Here is a 23,213-nt window from a genome sequence, read left to right on the forward strand (position 1 = left end):
GCAGTATGTAACTTTTATAAAAATATTTTTTTCACATATTTTTTAAAACTGTCATTATGTTGTGACAGTGATGAGAGATGAGAGGTAATCTGTGAAAAATCTATTTCCTCTGCCTTCTCTCAGTGCTAGAAACAGCCAATCAGAGGCAGGAGTTTTAGTGCTGTCAATCACAAGCTCATGTGGTGCTTCTCATCCTTCCTCCCCCTCGATTTGTGCCATGCTGCAGCTAGCATAGCACAGAGCTGTGCAGATTCTAACTGTGAATGCTCAGTTTAGTTAGCATACCTACCGATGACGGCAGATAAACGGTTTCTTGTAATGATAAGTTGTTTTTCCCCCATTAGTACATTTAGCAGTGAGTGAATGAGGCTAATTGACAGCGCTAAGAGCGTCCTACTGGTTCTGACTGGTTGTTTTGGTCAGAATGGTGCAGTACTTTAACCAGTAATAGTAAATCAGGAAGGAGATGGAGGAGATTGATCTTTTCACAGATTATCTGTCTCATAACAAACTGCTACGACAGTCTAATTTTTTGTCAGGGGGCCAGATTTTGTCAGATTTCTGGCAGCGCCCCTGTCACAGATTATGTTTTATTTTATTCTGTCAAGATATGGTGGCAGTTTTAGCAAATATGTAAAAACAAATGAATAAAAGTTACATCCTGCAGGTTTAATTTGAAGAAATTCATGTCAGATCCTGCTTTCAGTTTACGGGTAAAAACTGGACTTTAACATTCAAATTTCGATTGAAAAGAAGATGAAACTCCTTTTATTGTTGCAGTTTGAATCACTGTTTATACCGGCCCACTTTTGGGACTTCGCAGCGCAACAACCACGACTTTAACACGCAACATAGACCTTTATGGAGGAGAGAGAGAGAAAGAGAGAGAGCGAAGGGAAAAACATAAACAAAGAAAGAAAGCCTGCGCTGATTGCTTTGCAGCCAACCACAGGAGCTGCTGGCTGTGTTTTGGAGGAGGAGGAGGAGGAGGAGGAGGGTGAGTTCGTGTCAGGGGGAGCTGAGGTGAGTGGAGATGCGCCACTGCCCTCCGGACTCGCCCATCCCGAATCTTGCCTTGAGAAGTTGAGGTGATGCCGCTGCGAGGACCCGTCTCTGTTTTCTTTCACTTCTCGATTTTAACATCCCCCCTCCTCCTTCTCTTTCTCTTCCCCTTCCTCCTCCTCCTCCTCCTCCTCAACTTGGATGGCTTGAGCGGCTCGTCCTGCGCTCTTGCTCGCCGCCGCGGAGAGATGTAAGGTCTGGGCCGTCCACCGCCCTCACACTGCGCGGAGCAGCGGCGTGATTCAGGTCGCTATCTGACAGAAAGAGAGAGAGAGAGAAACAAACACACGCAGAGAGAGATAGGAGGGTTAAAAAAAGAGGAAAAAAACTACTTTGGAGATGTGAATGATCGCGGGTTTGCTGCTCATCCCACCAGCTCGCCTGTCCTATGCGATCGACAGCGGGATGTGAAGAGGAAGATGATTGGGGCATAAACTATTCCCGGAGACGCCTGTCACAGCTACAGCCGCTGAAGTGGAAAGGGTGGATGGTTATTTCGCAAACACTTCAAGCCTATGTATACTACTGCATTCATTTGTTGGAAACGCTTCCTAGTATCTTCGAGAACAGCGCAGGAGGAATGCTGCTCCGAGATCTGATGCCATTTACTTTAAGTTTTTGGCCTTTTTTCATCGCTCACTGCCTCCTGTCACAGCTTTTACTCTCATGCAAGGTAAGCATCGCGTTGAGGTGCATGAAGGGGGGAAGCGGGCTGTACGGATCCAACTGGAGTTGGATGTTTAACTAACTTACGGCGGTCTGTTTATGCTCATCGTGCTGCTGCAGCTGCAGCTCTTCGCATGTGAAAATAGTCTAGTTTTTAAAACATCTTTGGATATTTAGCTTCAATTCTAATATTACAGAATTTTTTTTATTAATGATCATGAATGACGTTTATTCCACATAATAAACGGAAAAGTAGGTTTTCGCATCTATCGCACATGAGGAGTACAATGTTGCTCTGTATTTTGAAGGAGGTTTTCACTGTTTAACACATTTAGTTTGATGTTTCTTATTCCTGAAGTGAGAATAACACCAGAAAGTCACAATATCAAATTTAAATGGACGATAAATTGCCCCAGAAGTTATAGCGGTAAACGATAATATCGTTGTTTTGAGAGCATTTTTAAGTAATATAATGGTAGTGGCATAATAATGGGAAAAAAACACATTCTCAAAGGTGAGTAAACTTTAAATTTTAACAAACATTTAACACTGGAACTTGAAGACAATAACAGAAACAACCAATAAAATGAATTATGAAGTCTCTGTAAACAAAAAAGGGCTAGTTGAGACCAAAGCACCAGACTGAAGAGTTTTGTCATCCAGTTTTTGGTAGAAAGAGAGAAAAGAGAAACAATAAATCAACAAAATAGAATTTATTAAGCTTGTTTTGATTTATTATAATTGATTTATTTCAACAAAAGGCTGTCTAAAATAAGGGTGTACCAATAAATCAGCTTCGATTTCCTTAATTTCCGGGGATCAGTGATCGATCGATACCTACATGTGAAGCTGATATTATCAACCATTATTATTTAACTTGGCAAAACGTCTAAAAATCATCCACTGTCCTCTTTTTGCTCTGCTGTGAGAAAAGTTTGACTTGACCACTTGCACAAATATTAAAACATAAGAAAAACATGATTTTACTTATTAGAAAAGCTTGGTTATAAAAAGATGAATACTTTGTGTTGTGCTAAACTTTTTGCACTGACAGAAAATTATGTTGGCAATAGGGCCGAAACGATTAATCGAGTTAATTGTGATTATTGAATCGATTAATTGGTATCAGTCAAAACTGGAATCGGCAGGTCAAGCTTGTTAAAGATTGGTAATTGACCAGAAAGGTGCAATCGGTGCACCGATAGTTAAAGAGAAGACAAATAGGTCTCAAAAGAACTTAAAATTAGGTTTTCTTATGTTCAGAAAATAAGAGGACATTCAGAATCACTGCTAACGCAGCTACATCTGGCCATCCAAGCAAGTTAACCACAAAAACAGGCCGCAACATGCCAAAAGAAGTTAAACCTAAAATGTTATCAGGCTCTTGCTACTGTCAAGCTAAGTTTAAGTTTTATGGCAGAGATGAAAGTTAAAGGGACAGAGGACATGTTTGATGTAAACAAAAATTCAGCAAACAAAAATAACCTTGACTCAGCTGGGCGATCTGATAAAACTAGGATAAAAACTCACGATAGTTCAGAGAACTATCATGAGTTTTATCGAGTATCAGAAGGTGAAGCATTTGTAAAAAGAAAAAAGAAAAAAAAAGAAAAGAAAGAAAACTAAAGTGGAAGTGGACCCTGAAATATGAAAGCAAACCAAAATATTTCTATAAATCCACTAAGAACTGGTGAGAATAAAGAAATGTAAAGTCCTGGGATGGAGATTTGGAGATTTGAAACAACCTGAATGCCTCAAACATCTCATGGCTGAAAGTGAGAAGAGTTAAAAACATCTTAATTATGAAGCATCTCACTGAAATTATTCCTGTCATTTCAGTTACTTTTGGTCTCGAATGAACAAATTTAATTTCATGTATGAGAATAGGGTTTGGGTCTCTTTCTTTCAAAATGCTTTCTATTTTAATAAGTTAAATAAAAGCTGATATTTTTTACTTATTACAAAAGATTAGTTATTAAAAGAGGAATACTTTGTGTTGTGCATTGAAAGAACATGATGTTGATAATAAAGCTGAAACAATTAATCGAGTTAATCTGATTAATTGATTATCAAATCAATTAATCGTTAACAGACACTCTAAAATGTTTACTGAAAGAACAACAAACTCAGCAGCAATTAAGTCATAACTGTACAAAAATATCAACAAAAGAAAAACTTTGTAAATGTTCTACCCAAAACTCTTCATGTGGCAACTTTTTAGCTTCACCTGGTTCAGATTCTGTAAAAAAATAAATCTCTTATTAAGCGCCTTTTGCTTTCTAATTCCTAATTTGTTAATCCCAAAAATAATAAACAGATTAGCCAGACACTGTATTGATAATAAGTCAACAGCTTTTCACATGTTGATGTTAGTATATTTTAGCTCCTTTGATACAAATAATCAATCATTCACTAAAGGAATGTTGTTTCATTTTAGTTAATAATATGTTTATTAAAAAGAAATGAATTATTTGTTTATTTGCATCTTTTAGTGTGTTTGTATTGTGCAAACAAGCTTGCATGAAAATTCTGCAGTGTGGCAATTTTTTTATCCGATTAATCATTAGAATAATTTATATCAAAAACTAAAATAATCATTAGTTGCAGCCCTAATTATGTTTGTAATAATTTTACCCTGACTAGAGATAAAAAAGTCTCTATCTGCATCAATTACCTGTGCTGGAAGGGTCACTTTTTTACAATTCTTGCAGTTTGGGACCGCATAAAATCAGTCCAACAGCCATAAGTGGGCCCCGGGCCGCATATTGGACATCCCTGTGGGAGGGGTTTGGTGATAGTTTTTAGCTATTACCCACAGTTGTATTGAAATGTTTTAATTAATGAGTAAAATGTTAATTTTAGGGCTGCAACTATCGATTAATCTAATAATTAATCGATTAATCATGTAAGAAAATTGGCACATTCTAAAGATTTTTCATTTAAAAAATTAAGCATATTTTCATTCAGTATTAGAAATGCATTAAATGATGCAAATAAACACATGGTTCCTTTTTTAAATAAGAAAATAAACATTTAATTGCTTTAGATGCAGGAACACATCATTCCTTTATTGAATTTGAACCAGGTGGAGCTAAAACTACGGCGCTTTAGGAGATTTGAGTAAAACATGTTTACACAACAAAGGTGTTTTTTTTATTTAAATGCAAAATGCATATATTTTTGTACAGTTTTATCTTAATTACTGCTCCGATCATGTAGAATTTTCAGCAAATTGTTTACCTCCGTTTACGATTAATTAATTACTAAATAAGTTGAAGATTACTTCAATAATAATAATAGAATAATAATGATGAACATTTATTTGTAACGCATGTTTTTAGCAACAGAATAGTTCAAAGATCATAGAGTCACATATATGATCAATTATGAAACCGATTAATCACGATTAATCATTTCCAATTAATTTAGGTTTTAGCCTAATTAAGCAACTTGTTCAGAGATAATTTTTTAAATCAGATGAAATTAGGTATTGAATATTTAATTGTGTGTCCTAATTGGTCCTAATCAGCTCTCCTGTTCTGGGAACATGAAGTAGCCAGTTGTGTTTTCTGTTCGCAGCATTCCCACCAGGATCCCTGCAGCAGGCATATGTTACTGATGACTACTCTAACCTTTGCCCCTTGCAGCTGCCTACAGATAGTGGTGAGATGTTCTCCACATGCACGCAGTGTTGCCAGGGTTCATGTGTAATGTGATCTGCTCGAGTTTCCAAGTCCACCCACGCACACTCCTCGGGGCAGCCTGCTGCCCACTCTGCTGGTGGGTGGTTTCTTACAGGGAGAAACGGCAGCAGCAGCAGCAGCCGCAGCAGCAGCCGTTGACGTGATACTATTCTGCATGTACTACACACACACACACACACACAGCAGCCCCAGTGACAACAACAGTGGAGCTGTGATGTGAAAGGAATGCTGAGAAGAGGAAATCCACGGTGCTGCTGAGTGTACACTGCTGATGCTACTCCTGAGTAACGCGCTCGCTCTTCTTCTGCTTTCCCTCGCCATAAGGGAGAGATCCAGAGATCATGCTCGCGGACGGTGGTGGAGAAAGTTGGCGAACAGTGCCAGGTGGCGTGCCACTGTAGGAGATACCCTCCCCTCCCTCCGCCTCCGCCTCCTCCACCGCCTCCTCGGCTTCTGGGAACCACAGGTAAGAACTCGAATCCGCTCGGTTAAAGAACTGGTTCATTTTCTTTCACGTCTTTTTATTGATTTGTTTAGAAATATTTTGATAGATATGGCACAAAATCATGTGGAGTTGTCAAATTTTGACAGATTCTAACCCACAAAGAAGTCAAACAGTGCAAAAATACAAAATCTTACCAGGTATTTTGGGTCTAATTTCAAGTATTTTGGAAAATAAGACAAAACTAACTCAGTAACTTTTCAGCAAGATATAGGATTGCATAAATAATTCCTTAAGTACTTGTTCCACTGGCAGATTGTTTAATTTTTTAAATGAACAATCTGGAAGTAGTACTTTTTCATCATTATTAAGGAATTATTGATTTAAAACAAGTTGCTACATCTTGCTGAAAAGTTACTTGGAAGTTAGTTTTGTCCTCCCAGCTTACTAAGATATTTACACTAGAAACTTGATGAAAATACCTGGTAAGATTTTGTTTTCTGCAGTGCAATGGCCAGGCCAATACACTGCAAAAACACAAAATTTTACCAAGCATTTTTGTTTAGTTTCTTGTGCAGATAACTTAGTAAAAATAAAATAAGACAGAAAATGACTTACAAGAAACTATCCAGATAAATATAGAAGCTTGTTTTAAGTAAATAACTCCTTAATATGGAAAAAAAATTTATAAGTGAAATAATCTGACACTGGAATTAGTGCTTTTAGAATCAATATTAAGAAATTATTAACTTTAGATAATCTCCTGTATCTTGCTAAAAAGTTACTTGTAAGTTAGTTTCATCTTATTTCAAGTGAACTAAGACGTTTGCATTAGAAACTAGACTAAAGATACTTGGGAAGATTTTGTGTTTTTACAGTGTTCGTCCTGATGTCGGTTTTGCACCAGTTCGTCCTGCAGTAAACGCCTACACAGCATAATGCTACCACTCCCGTACTTTACAGCTGGAGTGCATGTTTCCATTTTTTACCTCTGAATGTAACAATGATCATTATGACCAAACAATTCAGTTTTAGTTTCATTAGACCACAGAATGTCTCCAAGAATCAACTGCAAGATGTAAGCTAGCTTAGTTAGTTTTGTCTTATTTCAAGTGTATAAACCAAAAATACTTGGCAAGACTTTGTGTTTTTGCAGCATGGACCTCAAGTAATACAACAAGTTTAAGGAAACTGTTTGGAGCTTTTATGTTTTTGTGCAGGGGGGGAAATGTACCATCAGCCCCCCTGAGATTAGTGCAATGAGTGCAGTTTTGCACTCTCGCATCTGTGCATGTAATAGAGCCAGCAGGATGCTGACAGCTGAACACAGGACTAATTTATGCTGGGTTTGACTTTAGGGAGTACCCAACTGTCTGATAAATCCAAGCCTGCTGGGCCGCCATGCTCAGAGGTTCAATGGTAGGGTTTTCCCCGTGAGGAGCCCCGCCGCCACCGATCGTAACACAAAGGAGTTCGTTTAATTCGCTAATAAGGTGCTAATGAAACAGTGCTGCAGTTCCACCTTCAAAGTTTAGCCGGCAGCATGAAGAGACCATGTTGGTGCTGTTGCACACTGGGCTTTTACAGTACATCTGTGCTGAGCTACTGCTGGTTGCGGCAGTTTTCTCCTCCTCATGGGGCCGAATCGTCTCCCACTGTGAAGGTTTATCAGCTGGCGGAGTGAAAAAACCAGCAGAAACCAGATATTAACACAAAACTGTACTGAAGCAAGAGTAGCACTACTTCAAAACATTTTACTCAAGGAAAAGTAAAAACGTGTTTGGTAAGAATGCAACTCAAATTCTGAGTAACTGATCAAAACATAATTTAATATTTAAAAATTACATCATCCGACTGATCAAAATATAAAGTTATGTGTGGACCGGTCACAATAAATCATTTAATCAATTAATCGTACAATCAGGGTTTTTTTCTCTTTTCTTTCTACCAAAAACTGGATGATTAAACTCTTCAGTCTGGTGCTTTGGTCTCAACTTGTCCATTTTTTAAAAGACAATTTTGTTGACAAAGACTTCATAATTTATTTTATTTGAACAGGAATGATATGAATTCACCCTAAAAGAAATACCCAAGCATTTGGAAATAAATGATCATGTTTCATCTTATTAATCTGAGCATTTCTTGCTAAAAGTTTATATGATTATATGATCTCAAGCATCCAGAAAACAGAGCGTTGAAATATGGAGCTGATGATGCAGCCCTTCTGCACTGCACTTTGGAATCACTCACCTCTTATCCCCGAGAAAACAAGAGCACTTAATCAGTGGGTAGGAAGGTTTTAATCTATCACTCCCAATGATTTTCTTTCTGTCCGTTCAATGTAGATGGATCTCTTCCCCGCACTCCCCACCCCGAGAGTTAAAAATCAAGAGTTATAGACCCTTCAGTGCTTGTTGTCAAGGTCACTGCATGAGTGCTGCCACGGCCATCTGACTGCAACCCAAGGTGGGGGTTTGGACGCCCAATTGTGCCCAGTGACTCATTTACCTTGTGCTGCATCCGCATGTTTTCAGCGTCCAGCAGCAGCAGCAGCACATCATAAAAAGTATAAGTGGTCCAATTTATATTCTCCCCTAACTTAACACAGAACTGTTTGCAGTAGGTGGAGACAGCATGAATAATTTATTTTAAGAGAGGGCTTCTTTTTTTTTTCTACTACAGAGAGGCATAATTATCTTGATATTCCCTGTGTAACCTGATTTGAAGAGGTCTTAGAGCTGAAGTTCTGTAGTCTTTAAAAATGCATAGAATATGCATGACCGACATGAAAAACTAGGACAATGACTGGGACCATATCTGTCTGCCAAAAGGAGGTAATAAAAGGTTGGAGAATAAGAGTCTGTGTGCTAAAAATGGTTAATTCAAAGGACTGGAGTCTCATCACGCTGTGGTAGATCCTTAACACCGGCTGAATTAGAGCCTTCAGCCGGTGACAAAACGCAGGATTAAAATGAGACTTTGGCAGAGAAGAGCTTTTAAATTTACAGCGACTTATGACAGAGCCATCACTTCACTCCGGGGAAATGAGCTGCACCGGAAAATCAAAACTTGGAGAAGAAGTATTTGTTGTTTTGGCTTAAAAAACATCATATTCAGAGTTATTAGTTTATTGTTTAGGCTGTGTGATATATTTCCAAGGTGATAAAGGTGATAAACATTTGCAGGCGACTTGAATGAAATTCTGCATGATGCGTAGAGAGAAGCTGGAGTTGCTGATCCACGTAACGTTACACAACATCCCGGTGAGTGGTCCGACTCCACGGATCTAATGTGGAAAGAGCAGGAGGTTCTTGCAACGGTAATTGGTGTAGACAAGAGTGCTGGTGTAAGGGGGGCTGACGGGTCCCTAAATGATTCATGGTGTCAGGCTGGATATCTCTGAACACTGAACCCAAGACCTGCAGAACCGGCAAGGACACAAGAGCATCCCTGCTGCTCACCTATTGGTTTGGGTAAAAAAAAAAGCTTAAAAATTAAAATATTTTATATGGTATCTGCATTTTGTTTAGAGCTGAAATGATTAATCGTGATTAATCACGATTGTTGAAATAATCATCAACTTATTTAGTAATCAATTAATCATTGACTGACTCAGAATAATGTCATTTGGTGAAACAACAACACAGTCAAAGCAGTAATCAAATCAAAACTACACAAATATTTACATTGTTCATTTAAAATAAGAAAAACTAAAGAAATTCTGTAAAGAAAAATCCTGATGAGCACATTTTAGTATTAATCGGTAAATCCTAAAAACATTCAACAGATCAGCCCTAAAATGTACTGATGTTAAGTCAAGCTGATGCTAAAAGTATTTTTTTAGTTTTAGATGCATCCTTTGCTACAAATAATCACCAAAGGAAATCTATGTTTTTGTATTTTAGACAGCAAAATGTTTAATTTCTCATCTAAAACACAAAAATAACACTAATATTATAAATACATTATAAAAAAATAATGTTTTCCAGATGTTTTTCAAGCATTAACATAGAATAAGCCTGTGTTTAAAGAACAATTTGTAGAATGTTAAATCGATTTATCGTCAGAATTAACCGATTAATCGATTGCAGCTGTAATTTTGCTTAATTTTCTCTCTCTTTTCTCTATTTTGTCAGTGGCAGAGCCCATGGTGCCGTTGTTGAGGCCCTGGTGGATGGAAGTGGACGTTATAGTGCTTGGGACAGTGAGCTGTGCCTCAGTCGTCTTCCTCCTTTCTGCCATCATCATCTGCTACAAGGCTATCAAAAGGTTAGAGGAAACCTTTTTATCATGCAAAGCACCTTGCAGCTGAAATGCGGTATTCAAATAAACTTGATTGATGGAAATGTTCCTGTAAATATTCAGAAATTGTTTTTGCTAACACTTTATTTGACGGGGTGTGCATCAGACTGACATGACACTGTCACAAACATGACACCTGTCATGAAGGTGAACGAGTCTTTATGAATGTTTATGACTGCTGTCATGAGGTGTTATTCGGTAAATAATGACACTTTTAATGCAAAGTTGACCATTTTAATGGACTTTTAATGCGACTTTACATTAAAAGTGTCACTATTTACCGTCGTAAACATTCATAAAGACTCGTTCGTCTTCCTGACAGGTGTTATGTTTATGTCAGTGTCATGGCAGTCTGATGCACACCCTGCCAAATAAAGTGTTACCTTGTTTTTCAATAGATACGGGAAAATCATTTATAATATAACATTCTCGTGTCCGTGAAACATTAAAAACCATTTTGCATGTCGTTATGTGGAGTGAAATGGTCAGTTCAAAAGTCAGGAATATGGTTTTCATCATTTATTCACTTATTTACTTTCTTTTATCTGCATCTAAAACAAACTTTGGTTGTTTGACAGGATCCTGAAATCAACTCGCAGTTGTTTCTTTGTTTCTTTGTTTTCCTCTCTTTCTCCCATCAGTTTGTCTAAAAATGTATCCTCAGTACCAAAAGTTGCTCCCTTTTGTGTATCTTACATTGATGTTCTCTTTGTTGCTTTTGGACGATTTTGATTTTTGCTTTACTTTGTTTTTGTTTATTCATTTATATGCCTCTATAGCCTCTATATCTTGCTGAAAAGTTACTTTCAAGTTAGTTTACTTGAAATAAGACATTTACACCAAAAAAAAGACCAAAAAACTTGGTAAGATTTTGTGTTTTTGCAGTGTAATCCATTTAATTTATGGTATCTGTTGTGTGTGGTTTTTATAACTGTTTTCTGAATCGTTTTTGGTTATTTATTATGGATATGTAACATATTTCCCAGTTCCAGTCTAGAGTCCTTCAGAAAATTTTAATTTATTGATTTTTGAGAGGACGAACTTGCATTATTACCCCATTATCATCATATTAATTGAAGATTGTCAAAACAACAATATTATCGTTTATTGCAATAATTTAAATTTATCGTCCGGCAAATTTTTTGTATTGTGACAGGCCTAAATCTAACAGATTTTTATTAAATGCTCTTTTGACCTTTGCCACTCTGCTGAAGGCACCGAAGTCACAAAGGTTACAATAATCAATCTAGAAGCCATTAAAAACACCAGCTTGCTTCTGTAGTCTCTCAGTTTCTAGTTTTTCTGTCATTTCTCAAAGTGCAGACTGAGACGATGGAGAGAGTCCAAACGCAGATCAGATCGATTAAATAAAATGAATCGTTAAACAAACTGCAGCGCAAGCAGGAAATCCCACATCAACAGAGGAAAGCAGATCCATTTAATACACAGATGAATAATAATTTAGTATTTAGACAAAGACACATTACAGGTGATAATTAGAAAAACTGGGCCCAGAATAAAGAAACAAAACGAAATCCAAGTTATATAATTAAGAAGAGGAGATCCACAGGCCTGTTCTTCAGAGTGGCTAACCAAAGAGCAAACACAGCAAACAATATCGCTCGGAACAATTTCCATATGTGACTAATGCTTTGGAGCCGGCTTTGTGAATGTGAACAAAAGAGGCAAGAATTGGGATCCCAACACAAAGCGTTCTGAGCTTCCTTCCCATTCGGCGAATTAAAAGATAAAAGTTGAGCTTAGCGCCTGCAGCAGCAACAGATTCAGACTTTGTTTTGAGCCACGAGTGTCACACAAACTGTCTGACCTCCAGATAAACGTACAACCAAAAGTTGTTTACATCCTGCTTTTTAGTGAAATATATAAATGTTTCTCCTCTTTTTGCTTCTTTGTATCACATTTATCTAATAAATTCATGTAATCAGAGAAAGATAAACTCAGTAAGTACAAAAAGTAGTTTTCAAATTATTTAATTGATTTTCTATTATCTGTTCATCTCATGAGTTTTAGTTTTGCTTTATTTTAGGATTTATTCATCCCTGCTTTTAATATTCATTTAATTCCTCTGAGATCTATTTATTTTTCTTAATTTATAACTTTGAAAACCTCTTTTCTATTGTTTGGTTCTGTTCTCCTCACACCTTTTGAATCTTGATCATTTCTCCCGTTGGGTTTGTTTTCATTTCTGTTTCCTTGTTTCTTGTGTTATTATTATCATCAAGTTTATTTGTGTTGCAATTTCAGCAACAAAGCAATTCAAAGAACATGATAAAATTATAACACAATAAACAAATAAAAAGCATTAGATTTCAGTGGCTACATAAAGAGAAATGATAACTTGCAATCCAGAGTATAATTAATCTATTTTCCAGTTATTACTAGTTACAGGATAATAACTGGGAGCTCTAAGCCAATGGGTTTTTCATTTGGTGTTTTAGTTGTTGTTGTTTTTTTTTGCAGTTTTCAGTTTTTTTAGCCCTCCTGGATGAGTCACTGATGGGCTTTTGGAGTAATTTTCACATGCCACTTCTGGGAAGGTTCCATGTTTCTCTGTCTGTAGATGATGGCTCTCTCTGGGGTTCGCTGGAATCCCAAAGCTTTAGAAATGGCAGACAGATGTCAGTCTGTTTCTTGTCTGTGTTTTCACATCTGATGGTACGGTAGACTCGGTTTGACTGGGAATCGAAATTGCTACATTTGTTACATTTTCAGCTGCTGAGGTTTAATTTCACTGCTCTGTGTCAAACAAACCAAACTGTTTGAAAAACCTGTTCCCCTCCTCGCCTGTGGTGGCACTGCAACAAGAACTATAGGAGGAAGTGACACAAAAACCTCAAAAGAAGACATGAACGCAGCTTTCTTCTTTATGGAATGTCAACAAAAACGGAATGGCGTCAAATTTTAGCGGTTGTAGGATTTCTCTTTTGTCTCCGGTAAAAGATGATGAGCCTTTTCTCCCACTGGTGGTTCTACTTACCCAGAATGCCCTGCTCTGTAGTCCACTTCCTGGTTGGCGTTCAGATAAGCATTAGCATCATGCCAGAGTTCACTTTAACCGAACTGAAACCTTCGGTTTTAGACGGAACAGAGTTTACTTTTTTGGTCGATTGATTGTTCACTCCTCCCCTTACGAAACGGACTTTCTAAAAAAAAATCTGGAGTTGGATTAAAGCAGATTAAAGAGGGCTGGTGTGAACGCACCTTTAATTTTCAGAGCACATTGTGTATCTTTATAAGACATGTTAGTCTACTTCATGATCTGGGTGTAACATTTACTGTAGTTGTTTTTATTTTACATTTTCTCTCTTTATAAATAAAATCATAATTTTAAACCTACTTTTGGTATTTACTCAGGTTTATCTGATACTACAGGAGATTAATTGATGTGAAACAGAAGAAAATTGTGACTAAGCAAAAACATAAATGCGCTCATCTCTAAACAAACATCTAACACGCATACATGCATAATTTGGCAGATTTACACTCTCAATAAAACATGGAGCAAACATGGATCTCACACTTCACGTGAGAACGGCTCTGAGGCTTTAAATTAGGGGCTGTTCTCTAATTTATTTATGCAATTTTAAAGATATTTACTTTCATTCCTCTGTATATTTATGGACGTGTATTAAGTGTGCTTCCCTCAGCAGAAATCTATTCCACCTCCTCTTTATTTAAAACAACAAATGGGCAAAGTCAGGGCGTGGAAGTAATGGGTGGTTGGCTCAGGAATTCATTAAGGCAATCCTCCATCCTCCCGTAGCCAACAGGCACCATTTTTAATGCAGCAGCGGTAAGAACGTGCCGTCGCAATACGAGCTGGGTCTCCAAACCCAAGCCATTATTTATGGATTAATTTGCGCAGTCATTCAGTGGCAGACCACATCTTTTATACATGCAAGAAGCAGGTTGTGTCCTTAAGCTGCGAGGCTCCAGACTGCAGGCTTCATCATACACGGCTCCAGACTGCGTCATTACGCATTCATCAGTCACCAGCCGCGAGGTGAGCTGGTCGGGTTAAAGTGTGACACCATGAGCGCGCTGATCGTCCAGAGGAAAGGACAGATGTGATGCGTTTACTGAGCAGGGGCGTGTCTAGATTTCTCTCTGTGGGGGGCCACAGACTGTGGCACAATAAATATACAATTTCATCTAAATTTAATGCAGTTTTAGATTGCAATGGACATTTATTTACCCAAACAAAACACATGAGTCTGTTTAGGATGAGAAAACTATGAAGTAGATTTGTTTGTTACAGTGGCAGTGTTTTCCAAAGTGGAAGCATCAGAAATTTGAAAGGAAGATGAGAAAAAAAATCTTTAAATCAGACATTTTCATTTTATTAAAAATTCTATTTTTCAGGCATTTTTATAATATATAAATTAATGTATCTTACTGGAGACTGAAATGGAAAAATGAAATAGTCTTTATTTTTATTTGTCATTTTCATCTTTGATTGGCTGCAAGTCAAATTTCATCAAGTTGCTTTGAAATGACAAGAAAAATATGAAAGGAGGAAACGACTAAAAAACCTAAACTCCAGCGATTAAATACAATTATATGGGATTAGTAAATGGTATAAAAATGTTACATATTTTCTTATCAAAAGAGAGGATAGTGGTAGAAAATTTTATTTTATAAATTTTACATCAGACTAAACAAAGTCATCATATATTTCCTGATAAATTTTCCAACACAGAACTCAAAGTAAAATCAGAAGGAAGCATTTATGCTAGATAATTATTGAATGATAAATAAAAGTGAGAAAAAAAATATGTAAAGATAATTCAATGTTTCTTTACATATTTTGCAGAATTGTCTGGAAAAGCTTGGGAACGCCGAGGCTAATTTTTCCTGCCTGTTAGCTTAGCATAGCTTAACTGGAGTATAGAGACTCAAAAAATGCCATTTGCTGAAAAAAACATCATTAATCATCAATCGCAGTAACACAGTCTGCTTGTGTGGAATTAACAGTAATCTAATTCCTTCCTTTGCAATTATAATCCCTTATTTCACTCGTTACTTGAAATTAGTGAGCTTTTTCACGCCCCTGTTCCTGAAGCAAGCGAAGGCAGTAATTCAGTGTCTTGGTCAGTAACAATGTGAGAAAGAGTTTGTCACTGTGAAGAACACATTTGGTTATATATAGCCCTTCCAGCCGCTCAGTGGTCCGGGCTTTCCCAGTGAAAACCAGCTGGCCGAGGGCCAAAGCCGGAGCATCACAGACTGAAGATGAGCCAGCTCTGCAGGTCCCAGCCCTCCTACCCTTTAGTTAGTGCTTATAATCTCAGTCTGCCAGTCATCTGTCAGAAGCAAAGGGGCTGAAGCAGAAAAACAACTTCCATACAATCCTTTTCTAAAGTCAACACCACCAGGGAGTGAGCAAAGGATTCAGACACATGCTGCGTTTCAGTGTTGCTGTGCCATCCAAAGCAAAAGACATGATGCTGCAGTCCAGGCAGTTGGCCATCTACAGAGCCAAAACAAATGAAACCCAAACCATCTGACTAATGAATGCTTTTCCTAATCACTCCCTGCTCTGGGAGGCTCGACCGCAAACATGGGGGAAAAGTATAATCTCCAGGGTTATAACAGTTTGGGTTACTTCATTATAACTTCATTTTGTTTTGCTGCGCCTTTTTGTTTGTCTAATTGAGTTAGTTTTTAGGAGTGTCTTTACTGTCTTTTATTAGTCATTATTAGTTAGATGTTTAGTTTCAGTTTAGTTTTTATGAGTTATTAGTAGTTTTAGTTTTTATTCATCACTGAAAACTGGGATGGATAAGACCAATCAGCACCAAGGAAAACAAATGCTGCTCCTGGATTGGCTGCTTTTCAAAGACCGGCCAATAGCAGTAGGTTTGCAATAGTTCTGGGTTTTACGTCATAGTTTTATTTCATAAAAAGTTAATGCTATTGGTATCTGGAAATGCGCTGTTTCAAAAACCTCTTAATTGTTGAGTCATAATCAATTGGCACTGCGCCGTTACCTAGCAACCCCAGCCACGCCAAGCCCCGTTACCTAGCAACCCCACCCAAGCCAAGCCCCGTTACCTAGCAACCCCAGCCACGCCAAGCCCCGTTACCTAGCAACCCCACCCAAGCCAAGCCCTGTTACCTAGCAACCCCAGCCAAGCCCAGCCCCGTTACCTAGCAACCTAAGCAGAGCTTCAGTACATTTGCAATCTTTTCTTTCTCTCATTGTTCTGGTATTCAAAAAATACAAACAATTTTTGAATTTGTTTGTCTAATTCAGTTACTTTTAATCAACAGATTTCTTGCATAGGAATAAATAAATAAATTTCACATCACTTCGAAAGGCTAATAAATATATTCATAAACATGGACACAAAGGATATTGTATCTATAATTTCAGTATGTTTTAGTTAGTCTTACAAACACAATGTAGATCTAGTTAGTTATAGTTTTTCCCCATTAATTACCATTTTTAGTTCTGTCAGTAAGTGAAAATGTTCTCAATTTCAGTTTTTATTTAATTAGTTTTAGCTAATTGTAATAACCTTGATAATGACATATTTATCAACACATTATTCAGCTATTTATTAAAACTGCCAACCCAGCAGCATCGAAACCGAAGCCACGTCTTACAGCCTGTGTTTAATATTTCTACTTTTTACTCCAACTTCCAGATGGCCGGTGTAATGGTAAACAGCCCAACACATGTCCCAATTTCTCCACCATCCAGTCCCCAAACTTCAAACAGGAAAGTGTGCGCTGTGATTGCACAGCTTTGACATGAAAAATTCATCTCACCTGTGAAGGGTTGTGTTGCCACCTGCCATGTGCCGACAGCATGACATTTATTATTGAAGGGCTGGGTAGAGGTCGCTCCGAGGGCCCGGCGCTGTGGCCCCGTGCGGTGGCCCGAAGTGACATGGTCACTCCGTGGAGAGATTACATCCTGGGGAAAATAAACAAGCCTGAAAATCCATCCGTCTGGAAACAGAATGACACATGAAACATCACAAAAACAGCTTTTATAAGCCTGCTTTGCCTCTTATTGTTCACTTCAATGAAGTAATTAAGTGAAACACTGCAAAATGAGCTGGATAATGGGAAATTATTTCTTTTAATAATTATACAGAGAATCAGCAGAGACTAAAAGGATTGCTTCTGTAGCTCTGCTAAGCTTTTGTGAGTAAAATAATATATTTACCAGAAAAAAATACTAACTTTGGGGTCTTTTTCTGCAGCTTTAAACAAGTACAGTTTGAGTCTGCAAAGGCAGCGCGCCAAACAGGAAAGAGACAAAAAGATGCTGAGGTCAGCAGGACCAATTTACTTAATGAGAAAGATAAAGATAAAAGAAGACAGTCAGCAAAATATGAGGTTTGGGCGAGGAGGGATTAGAAATGAACAGCCGCAGTGAGACGAACGATAAGGACTCATAAATGGTGGCTCGTTAAATGCAGGATCTAATGAAGCTGCTTAATTATATTTATTTACTTAAATTTAATCTCTCATTAAGACAGTACAGCATTGCATTAATTTAATATGTGCTCTCCTGAGGATTGTTAGCCAAATTAAAAGTGCATTTTGAAAATAAACTTTCAGCAGATGTTAAACATTTCTGTCTTAAAATCATAATATTCTATATTTCATTAGATGTAAACAGAAAATCATCATTAGTGGCTGAAAAAAGGCTTAAATATTTCACTGTGTGAAAAGCAAAACAAATCAAACTGGCAGGAAGGATTAAATTAACTTTGTTTGTAATGCTTCTGCGTGGACTAAAAAGATCAGAATCATTGTCTCAAACCTTTTGTTTACATTTTCAGAAGTATAGCAGGTCATGATGTTCAGAGTTTTAGTTTGAACTTTGTTTAAATGAGTCTAAATAAAAAAATTATCATGATACCTCAGCTATACATTTTGCATTTGCACATGGTTTAACAGGATCCTCACATGTGGATTAAAATATTTCAGTTCAGTCTAGAGTCTGAAGATGATGGCTTTCTGCACAAGTCTTGATCAGAGAATGTTTTATCTAAGTGTCGGTGAAGCTACAATTCAGCTCCAGGCTGTTAGTCTGGATGGAAGTACGAAGCTACATTTTAAACTCTCCCACTTCGTATTCAGCCACTTAAAAGCATCCTGACAGAATGATACTGCCACCACCATGTTTTACTGACGGCTGTTCCTGTTTTCACAGCTGTAGTGAATTTAAATGCAATCTATTATGTTTTTTGAGCAGGTTAGGATAGGTCTGTGGGCTACACTAAACATATTCTTTTTGTTTAGCACACAGTCATTCTGCCTCATCTGTTTTAGGGCCTCTTGTCACGTTAAATCCAAATAAATTGTTGCTGGCCACGCCCCCAACTCAACGTTTACACTCACCCATGGAAATGGCTTCAATTTAACAACCATACATCTTTGAAAAGCATTAGTAGAGTGTCCTGCACAACCAACAAGAATTTAGCAAGCGGTTTCTGGATGTTAGTGAACAACAAAACACTTGTCTTTTCCAGCTACCATTGTACAGCGCATACAGCAGTAAAACCACCTGACCAAATATGCTGGAGTTCTGTTAGGGTTGCCAGGAAACAGGCTGCGCTTTGCAGGGGTTGCTCGGTGACGGGTAATGCCTGCTGATGGGTAATTTTGTCTTCCAAAGGTTTTTGAAATAAAAGACATTAACTTGATAAAATAAACAGCTGAGTTTTTTTAGGCTATTTTTAGAAGCAGTAGAGACTCAACTAAAACACAACAAAATACAAAATATAAATTTTGCATAATAGGTCACCTGAATAGGAACATCATAAATCCATCAGTCATCGTATCTTAGTTGGGTCTGAAAACTATTTAAACTTGTTTAAGCTGTAACTGACTTTGTATGTGGATGCTAGTATTTCCAATTTACAAGATTCTAGTTAGAACAGATCATTGATTAGAGATTCAAATCCTTTCAGGAGCTGCAGATTTATTGTGATATGTGAAAAGTAGGGAAATTCCCCTGGCTGCTTGAACATACCGGAATGCATCGGTGAAATTCTGGTCCACCCTAATTCCCAGAGCTGCGGCGGCATCAGTGTGGCATCTCAAACCCAGCAGCAGAATGTGTTTCCCCCTGAGGCTGGGCACTTTCATTTCTGAGCGTCCACATGGACACAGCAGGCAGCGTCTGTCCTATATGGCTGTCCTGTGTCCCTGGTGTGCTCTCATACAAACCCAGCCAGATGACACAAGTCTTAGTCATCGTCTCACACTTTGTTCACAGTTTTTTTCTCTCTCGCTAACTTTCATGACCTTCAGCAAAAGAATGCAACTTTGAATTTATTAAAAAGCACAGGATTATAGGGTGCCCTATGTAAAGTTACACAACACAGTTAAAAATTAACAGCAATAAGTTAGTTTATTTAGGCTGACATAAGAGGAAAGAAATTAGGGTCCATTTTTCAAAGTCATATTTTCACCATGTCATTCATTTATCCATTTATAATTGTCTCAGTTTCAAAATGAATATTTAATTAGCAAGCTAAATATTTACTTTACAACTAAATATGTAGCTTCAAACTACAGATTTATTTCTGAAAACATGCTAAGCTCAACAAGACCAAGTCAAAAACTCTAGAATATTTCCCCAAACTGCATATCTAGTCCGAAGATAAATAGCTAAATATTTAGCTTAGAGTTAAACGTTTAGCTAATATGCAAGTTCACCTGCTGATAACCGGAAGTGGACCATAAAACTAAATTAGACCATTTGTTTTCCTCCTATTATGTAAAACATTCCAGCTTAAAACAAAGGAGGTGGGATGTTCACCAATGGATCGGCAGCAACAGTGGCTGCACTGACTCACCAGCTGTTTAGAGCTAAAAATATCTAGCTTGCTAGCTAAATATTTAGTTTGGAGCTAAATATTTAATTGGCAATCTAACTATTTAGCTTATTTAGGTAGCTTACTAAATATTTAGTTAAGAACTAGTAAATATTCCTGTTGCTAATGAGATATTTAGTTTGAAACAGTAACATTTACAAATGAATGAATAATATAACTTGAAAAATGGACTCATAAAATGCTAAAAAACCCAAATTATTTCTGCTAATTTTTTAACTTTACAAACGACACCCCAAACTGGATTGTCTATGTATCTGTGTATCATTTTTTCACAATAATTACAATCATAAATACCTTTCATTTAAAATTGAATTAAACATTAGGTTTTAAATTATAACGAGAGCTTGTTTAAACTAAACTGAAGGCAGTTTATGCTGAGTAATGCCATACCACAAGGTTTACCATACTTTTGAAAAAGTATTCATATTCAGTACATTCTCCATATTTTGTAACATTACAGCTACAACCTTCATTGCATTTTATTTGAATTTCATGGGGTTGATCAACACAAACTAGTTCACAACTATGAAATGTTATAAAAATAACAATAAGGTATTTGTTGACCTTAGATTTGCAAAACAGCTGAACTCAGTCTGACTGGAGAGTTTCTCTGAATGTCAATTTTCAAGTCTTGATTTTTGTTTGGATTTAGGTCTTTGGTATCCCCCAGTCTCCAGCTTCAGGTCTTTTGTAGCTTCTAACCAGTTTTCATTGGTCTGGTCTGATCCGCATTTGGAAACTGAACAACTTCACTGCTGGGAAAAATGCTTCCCTATGACATGATGCTGCCACTACCGTGGTTTGCTGTGGTTATATTTGTTTTCTTCCATACTGTGCTTTTCATTTATGTCACAAACAACTTTTTTTTTTTGGTCTATTCTGGAGAATAAAACAGAATATTAACCTGAGCTTTCAGCCATGCGGACGAAGGACGAGACACACAGTGAGAATGTTGCTCTGATGGTCAGGACCAAGTACAGTGTTGAGTTGGACAATGACTGTACTCACTGTATTCAGATCTGTCTCCAAGTTACATACGCCTGTGTGGGGACAGAGGAGCTGATGAAAAGCCACAGTACACTGGACAAACATAATATAACCAAAAAGGCTTTATGGAGTGCATGAAAAGGGCCACACTGAGTGAAACGGCTATTAGCGACGAAGGGATCATGGGTTGTAGCTGCATTTTGTAGCAGTACTTACTCACAAAAAGGATGGAGTTTAGTGTGTAGCACAAATAGGACATGTCATGTATTTCCCAAGCTGTTTTGACAGCATTGCATGCTTATTACTTAGAGGGGAAATTACATCTACCAGTCCATGTAGGTAATTGCCATATCTGCTGCATGGTGATGTATTTTCACTCCTGTCTCCTTGCAAAATTGACCTTTAAATATTGAGCTTATTTACAGGAAGGATTGCGCAGATCAACAAATCCAGGAGAGGAGCTGCAGAAATCAAATCATCTTAAACTTGACATATTGTGCTTCCTTGAACAGGTTAGGATAGGTCTATACAGGACATCTTCATTGCATTTTTGTCAGTTTTGACTAATTTGAACTCCTTTCAGAATGAGCCGTTTTAGGGCTCTGTCACTTTAAATCCAAATAAGCTGCTGCCGGCCACGACCCCAAATCGAACATTTACACTTGAACGTGGAAATAGCTGTTAGCAGCTATTTCCACTGTTAGCAGCTATAACAGATTTACTTTGAAATGCAAAGTTGTACAACTTTGCATTTCGGGCAAAACTCTGCTGGGGTTGCTAGGTGATGGGCGGAACTCTGCTGGGGTTGCTAGGTGATGGGCGGAACTCTGCTGGGGTTGCTAGGTGACGGGCGGAACTCTGCTGGGGTTGCTAGGTGATGGGTGGAACTCTGCTGGGGTTGCTAGGTGACGGGCGAAACTCTGCTGGGGTTGCTAGGTGATGGCCAGAACTCTGCTGGTGTTGCTAGGTGACCGGCGAAACTCTAGGTGAAGGCCAGTGCCTGCTAATTTGTGACGTTACATTCGAAGATTTATGAAACGGCTCATCTTCCAGACACCAAAAAACATTGCCAGTGGTTTTTAGAAGCCTTTGGGGTCCAAATCGAAGTACAAAAATGTTCAAAATGTGAATTTTGCCTAATAGGTCTCCCCTACAGAGACAGAGTGGAAATTGTAATGACAGACAGGATGAACGTTATGCCTTAGAATTTGACCTCGTGTTTGTTGACAGGAAACCACTGCGAAAGGAGGAGAACGGGACGAGTCGCGGGGAGTACGCCATGAGCATCCGCAACAAGAAGGCCATGGGTACAAACAACACTGTGGTATAGACGTTTCTCCTGGTCCAGGAAGTAATCACCATCATGTCTACATCATGTCTCCTGAAAACAACAGACCCTTTCCAACCCTTAGCGCAACATGGGTTCACCAGAAGCTTTCAGACAGGTAAACCTCTCCTCTTTGTTTGGCATTTAGCCCGGACTGAAGATGCCCTTTCGCTTAAGAGGAGCTGAAAAAAGATGGAAAGCAGAGCGAAATCGGAGCAGAAAAGACAGAGAGACAGGAACCACAACTCCCTGTGGTGTCAAAAGTGGCACAGCAGACTGGGCATTATGCTTTTAGTAACAGCAAGTGTTGCTGACAGGCTGGTTGGCTGCAGGCTGGAGAGGAGCTGTCTGCCAGTCTGCAGCAGATCCAGACCTCACGCACTGTTGACGTCTGCAGCGGGACAACAAGCAACCAGACGGGCAACCAACAACATGCATGATGTTTTTACAGAGAATGAAAGATTTTTTTATAACCCTCCTCTCTGTCACGGTGTCCACCTTTTGTTCTCCGTTTTACCACACGCGTTGTGAAAGGCAGGATCTGCCTCTGAGATGTGGATTCATCTGACTATGCAATATAAAGAAATTAATATTTAACAGAGAAGAAGAGCAGCAACATCAACACGGGACGTCCTGGTTGTTTTACCACGCCAAAAAAGAGACTTCTGTTCCCTGTAATATATTTTAAGTCATTCATTTATTTATTTTATTTAACTATCTTCAAATTTATTTTTATACTTAAAGAAAACTGTCCTGTAATTTACACACATGCTTACAAATCTTGGACATTTTGATGAATTTGTCTTTTTTCTTGATTGCTCTGTTTTTTTAAGCAAATA

General features: G+C 37.9%; 1 protein-coding gene across 1 annotated transcript; it reads left to right on the forward strand.

Moving 5' to 3' along the window:
• Positions 1 to 1,000: 1,000 nt before the first annotated feature.
• Positions 1,001 to 23,097, forward strand: LOC106909413 (proline-rich membrane anchor 1). Its single transcript, XM_088002795.1, has 4 exons — positions 1,001 to 1,735; positions 5,757 to 5,898; positions 10,011 to 10,143; positions 22,278 to 23,097. Exons 1-4 carry the CDS (start codon positions 1,451 to 1,453, stop codon positions 22,375 to 22,377), a joined length of 660 nt encoding a protein of 219 aa, XP_087858921.1. The 5' UTR covers positions 1,001 to 1,450; the 3' UTR covers positions 22,378 to 23,097.
• Positions 23,098 to 23,213: the final 116 nt, after the last annotated feature.

This window comes from Poecilia mexicana, unplaced genomic scaffold, assembly GCF_051168715.1.
Source record: "Poecilia mexicana isolate PSO_F unplaced genomic scaffold, ASM5116871v1 scaffold_22, whole genome shotgun sequence".
In the NCBI taxonomy this organism is placed as follows: Eukaryota; Metazoa; Chordata; class Actinopteri; order Cyprinodontiformes; family Poeciliidae; genus Poecilia; species Poecilia mexicana.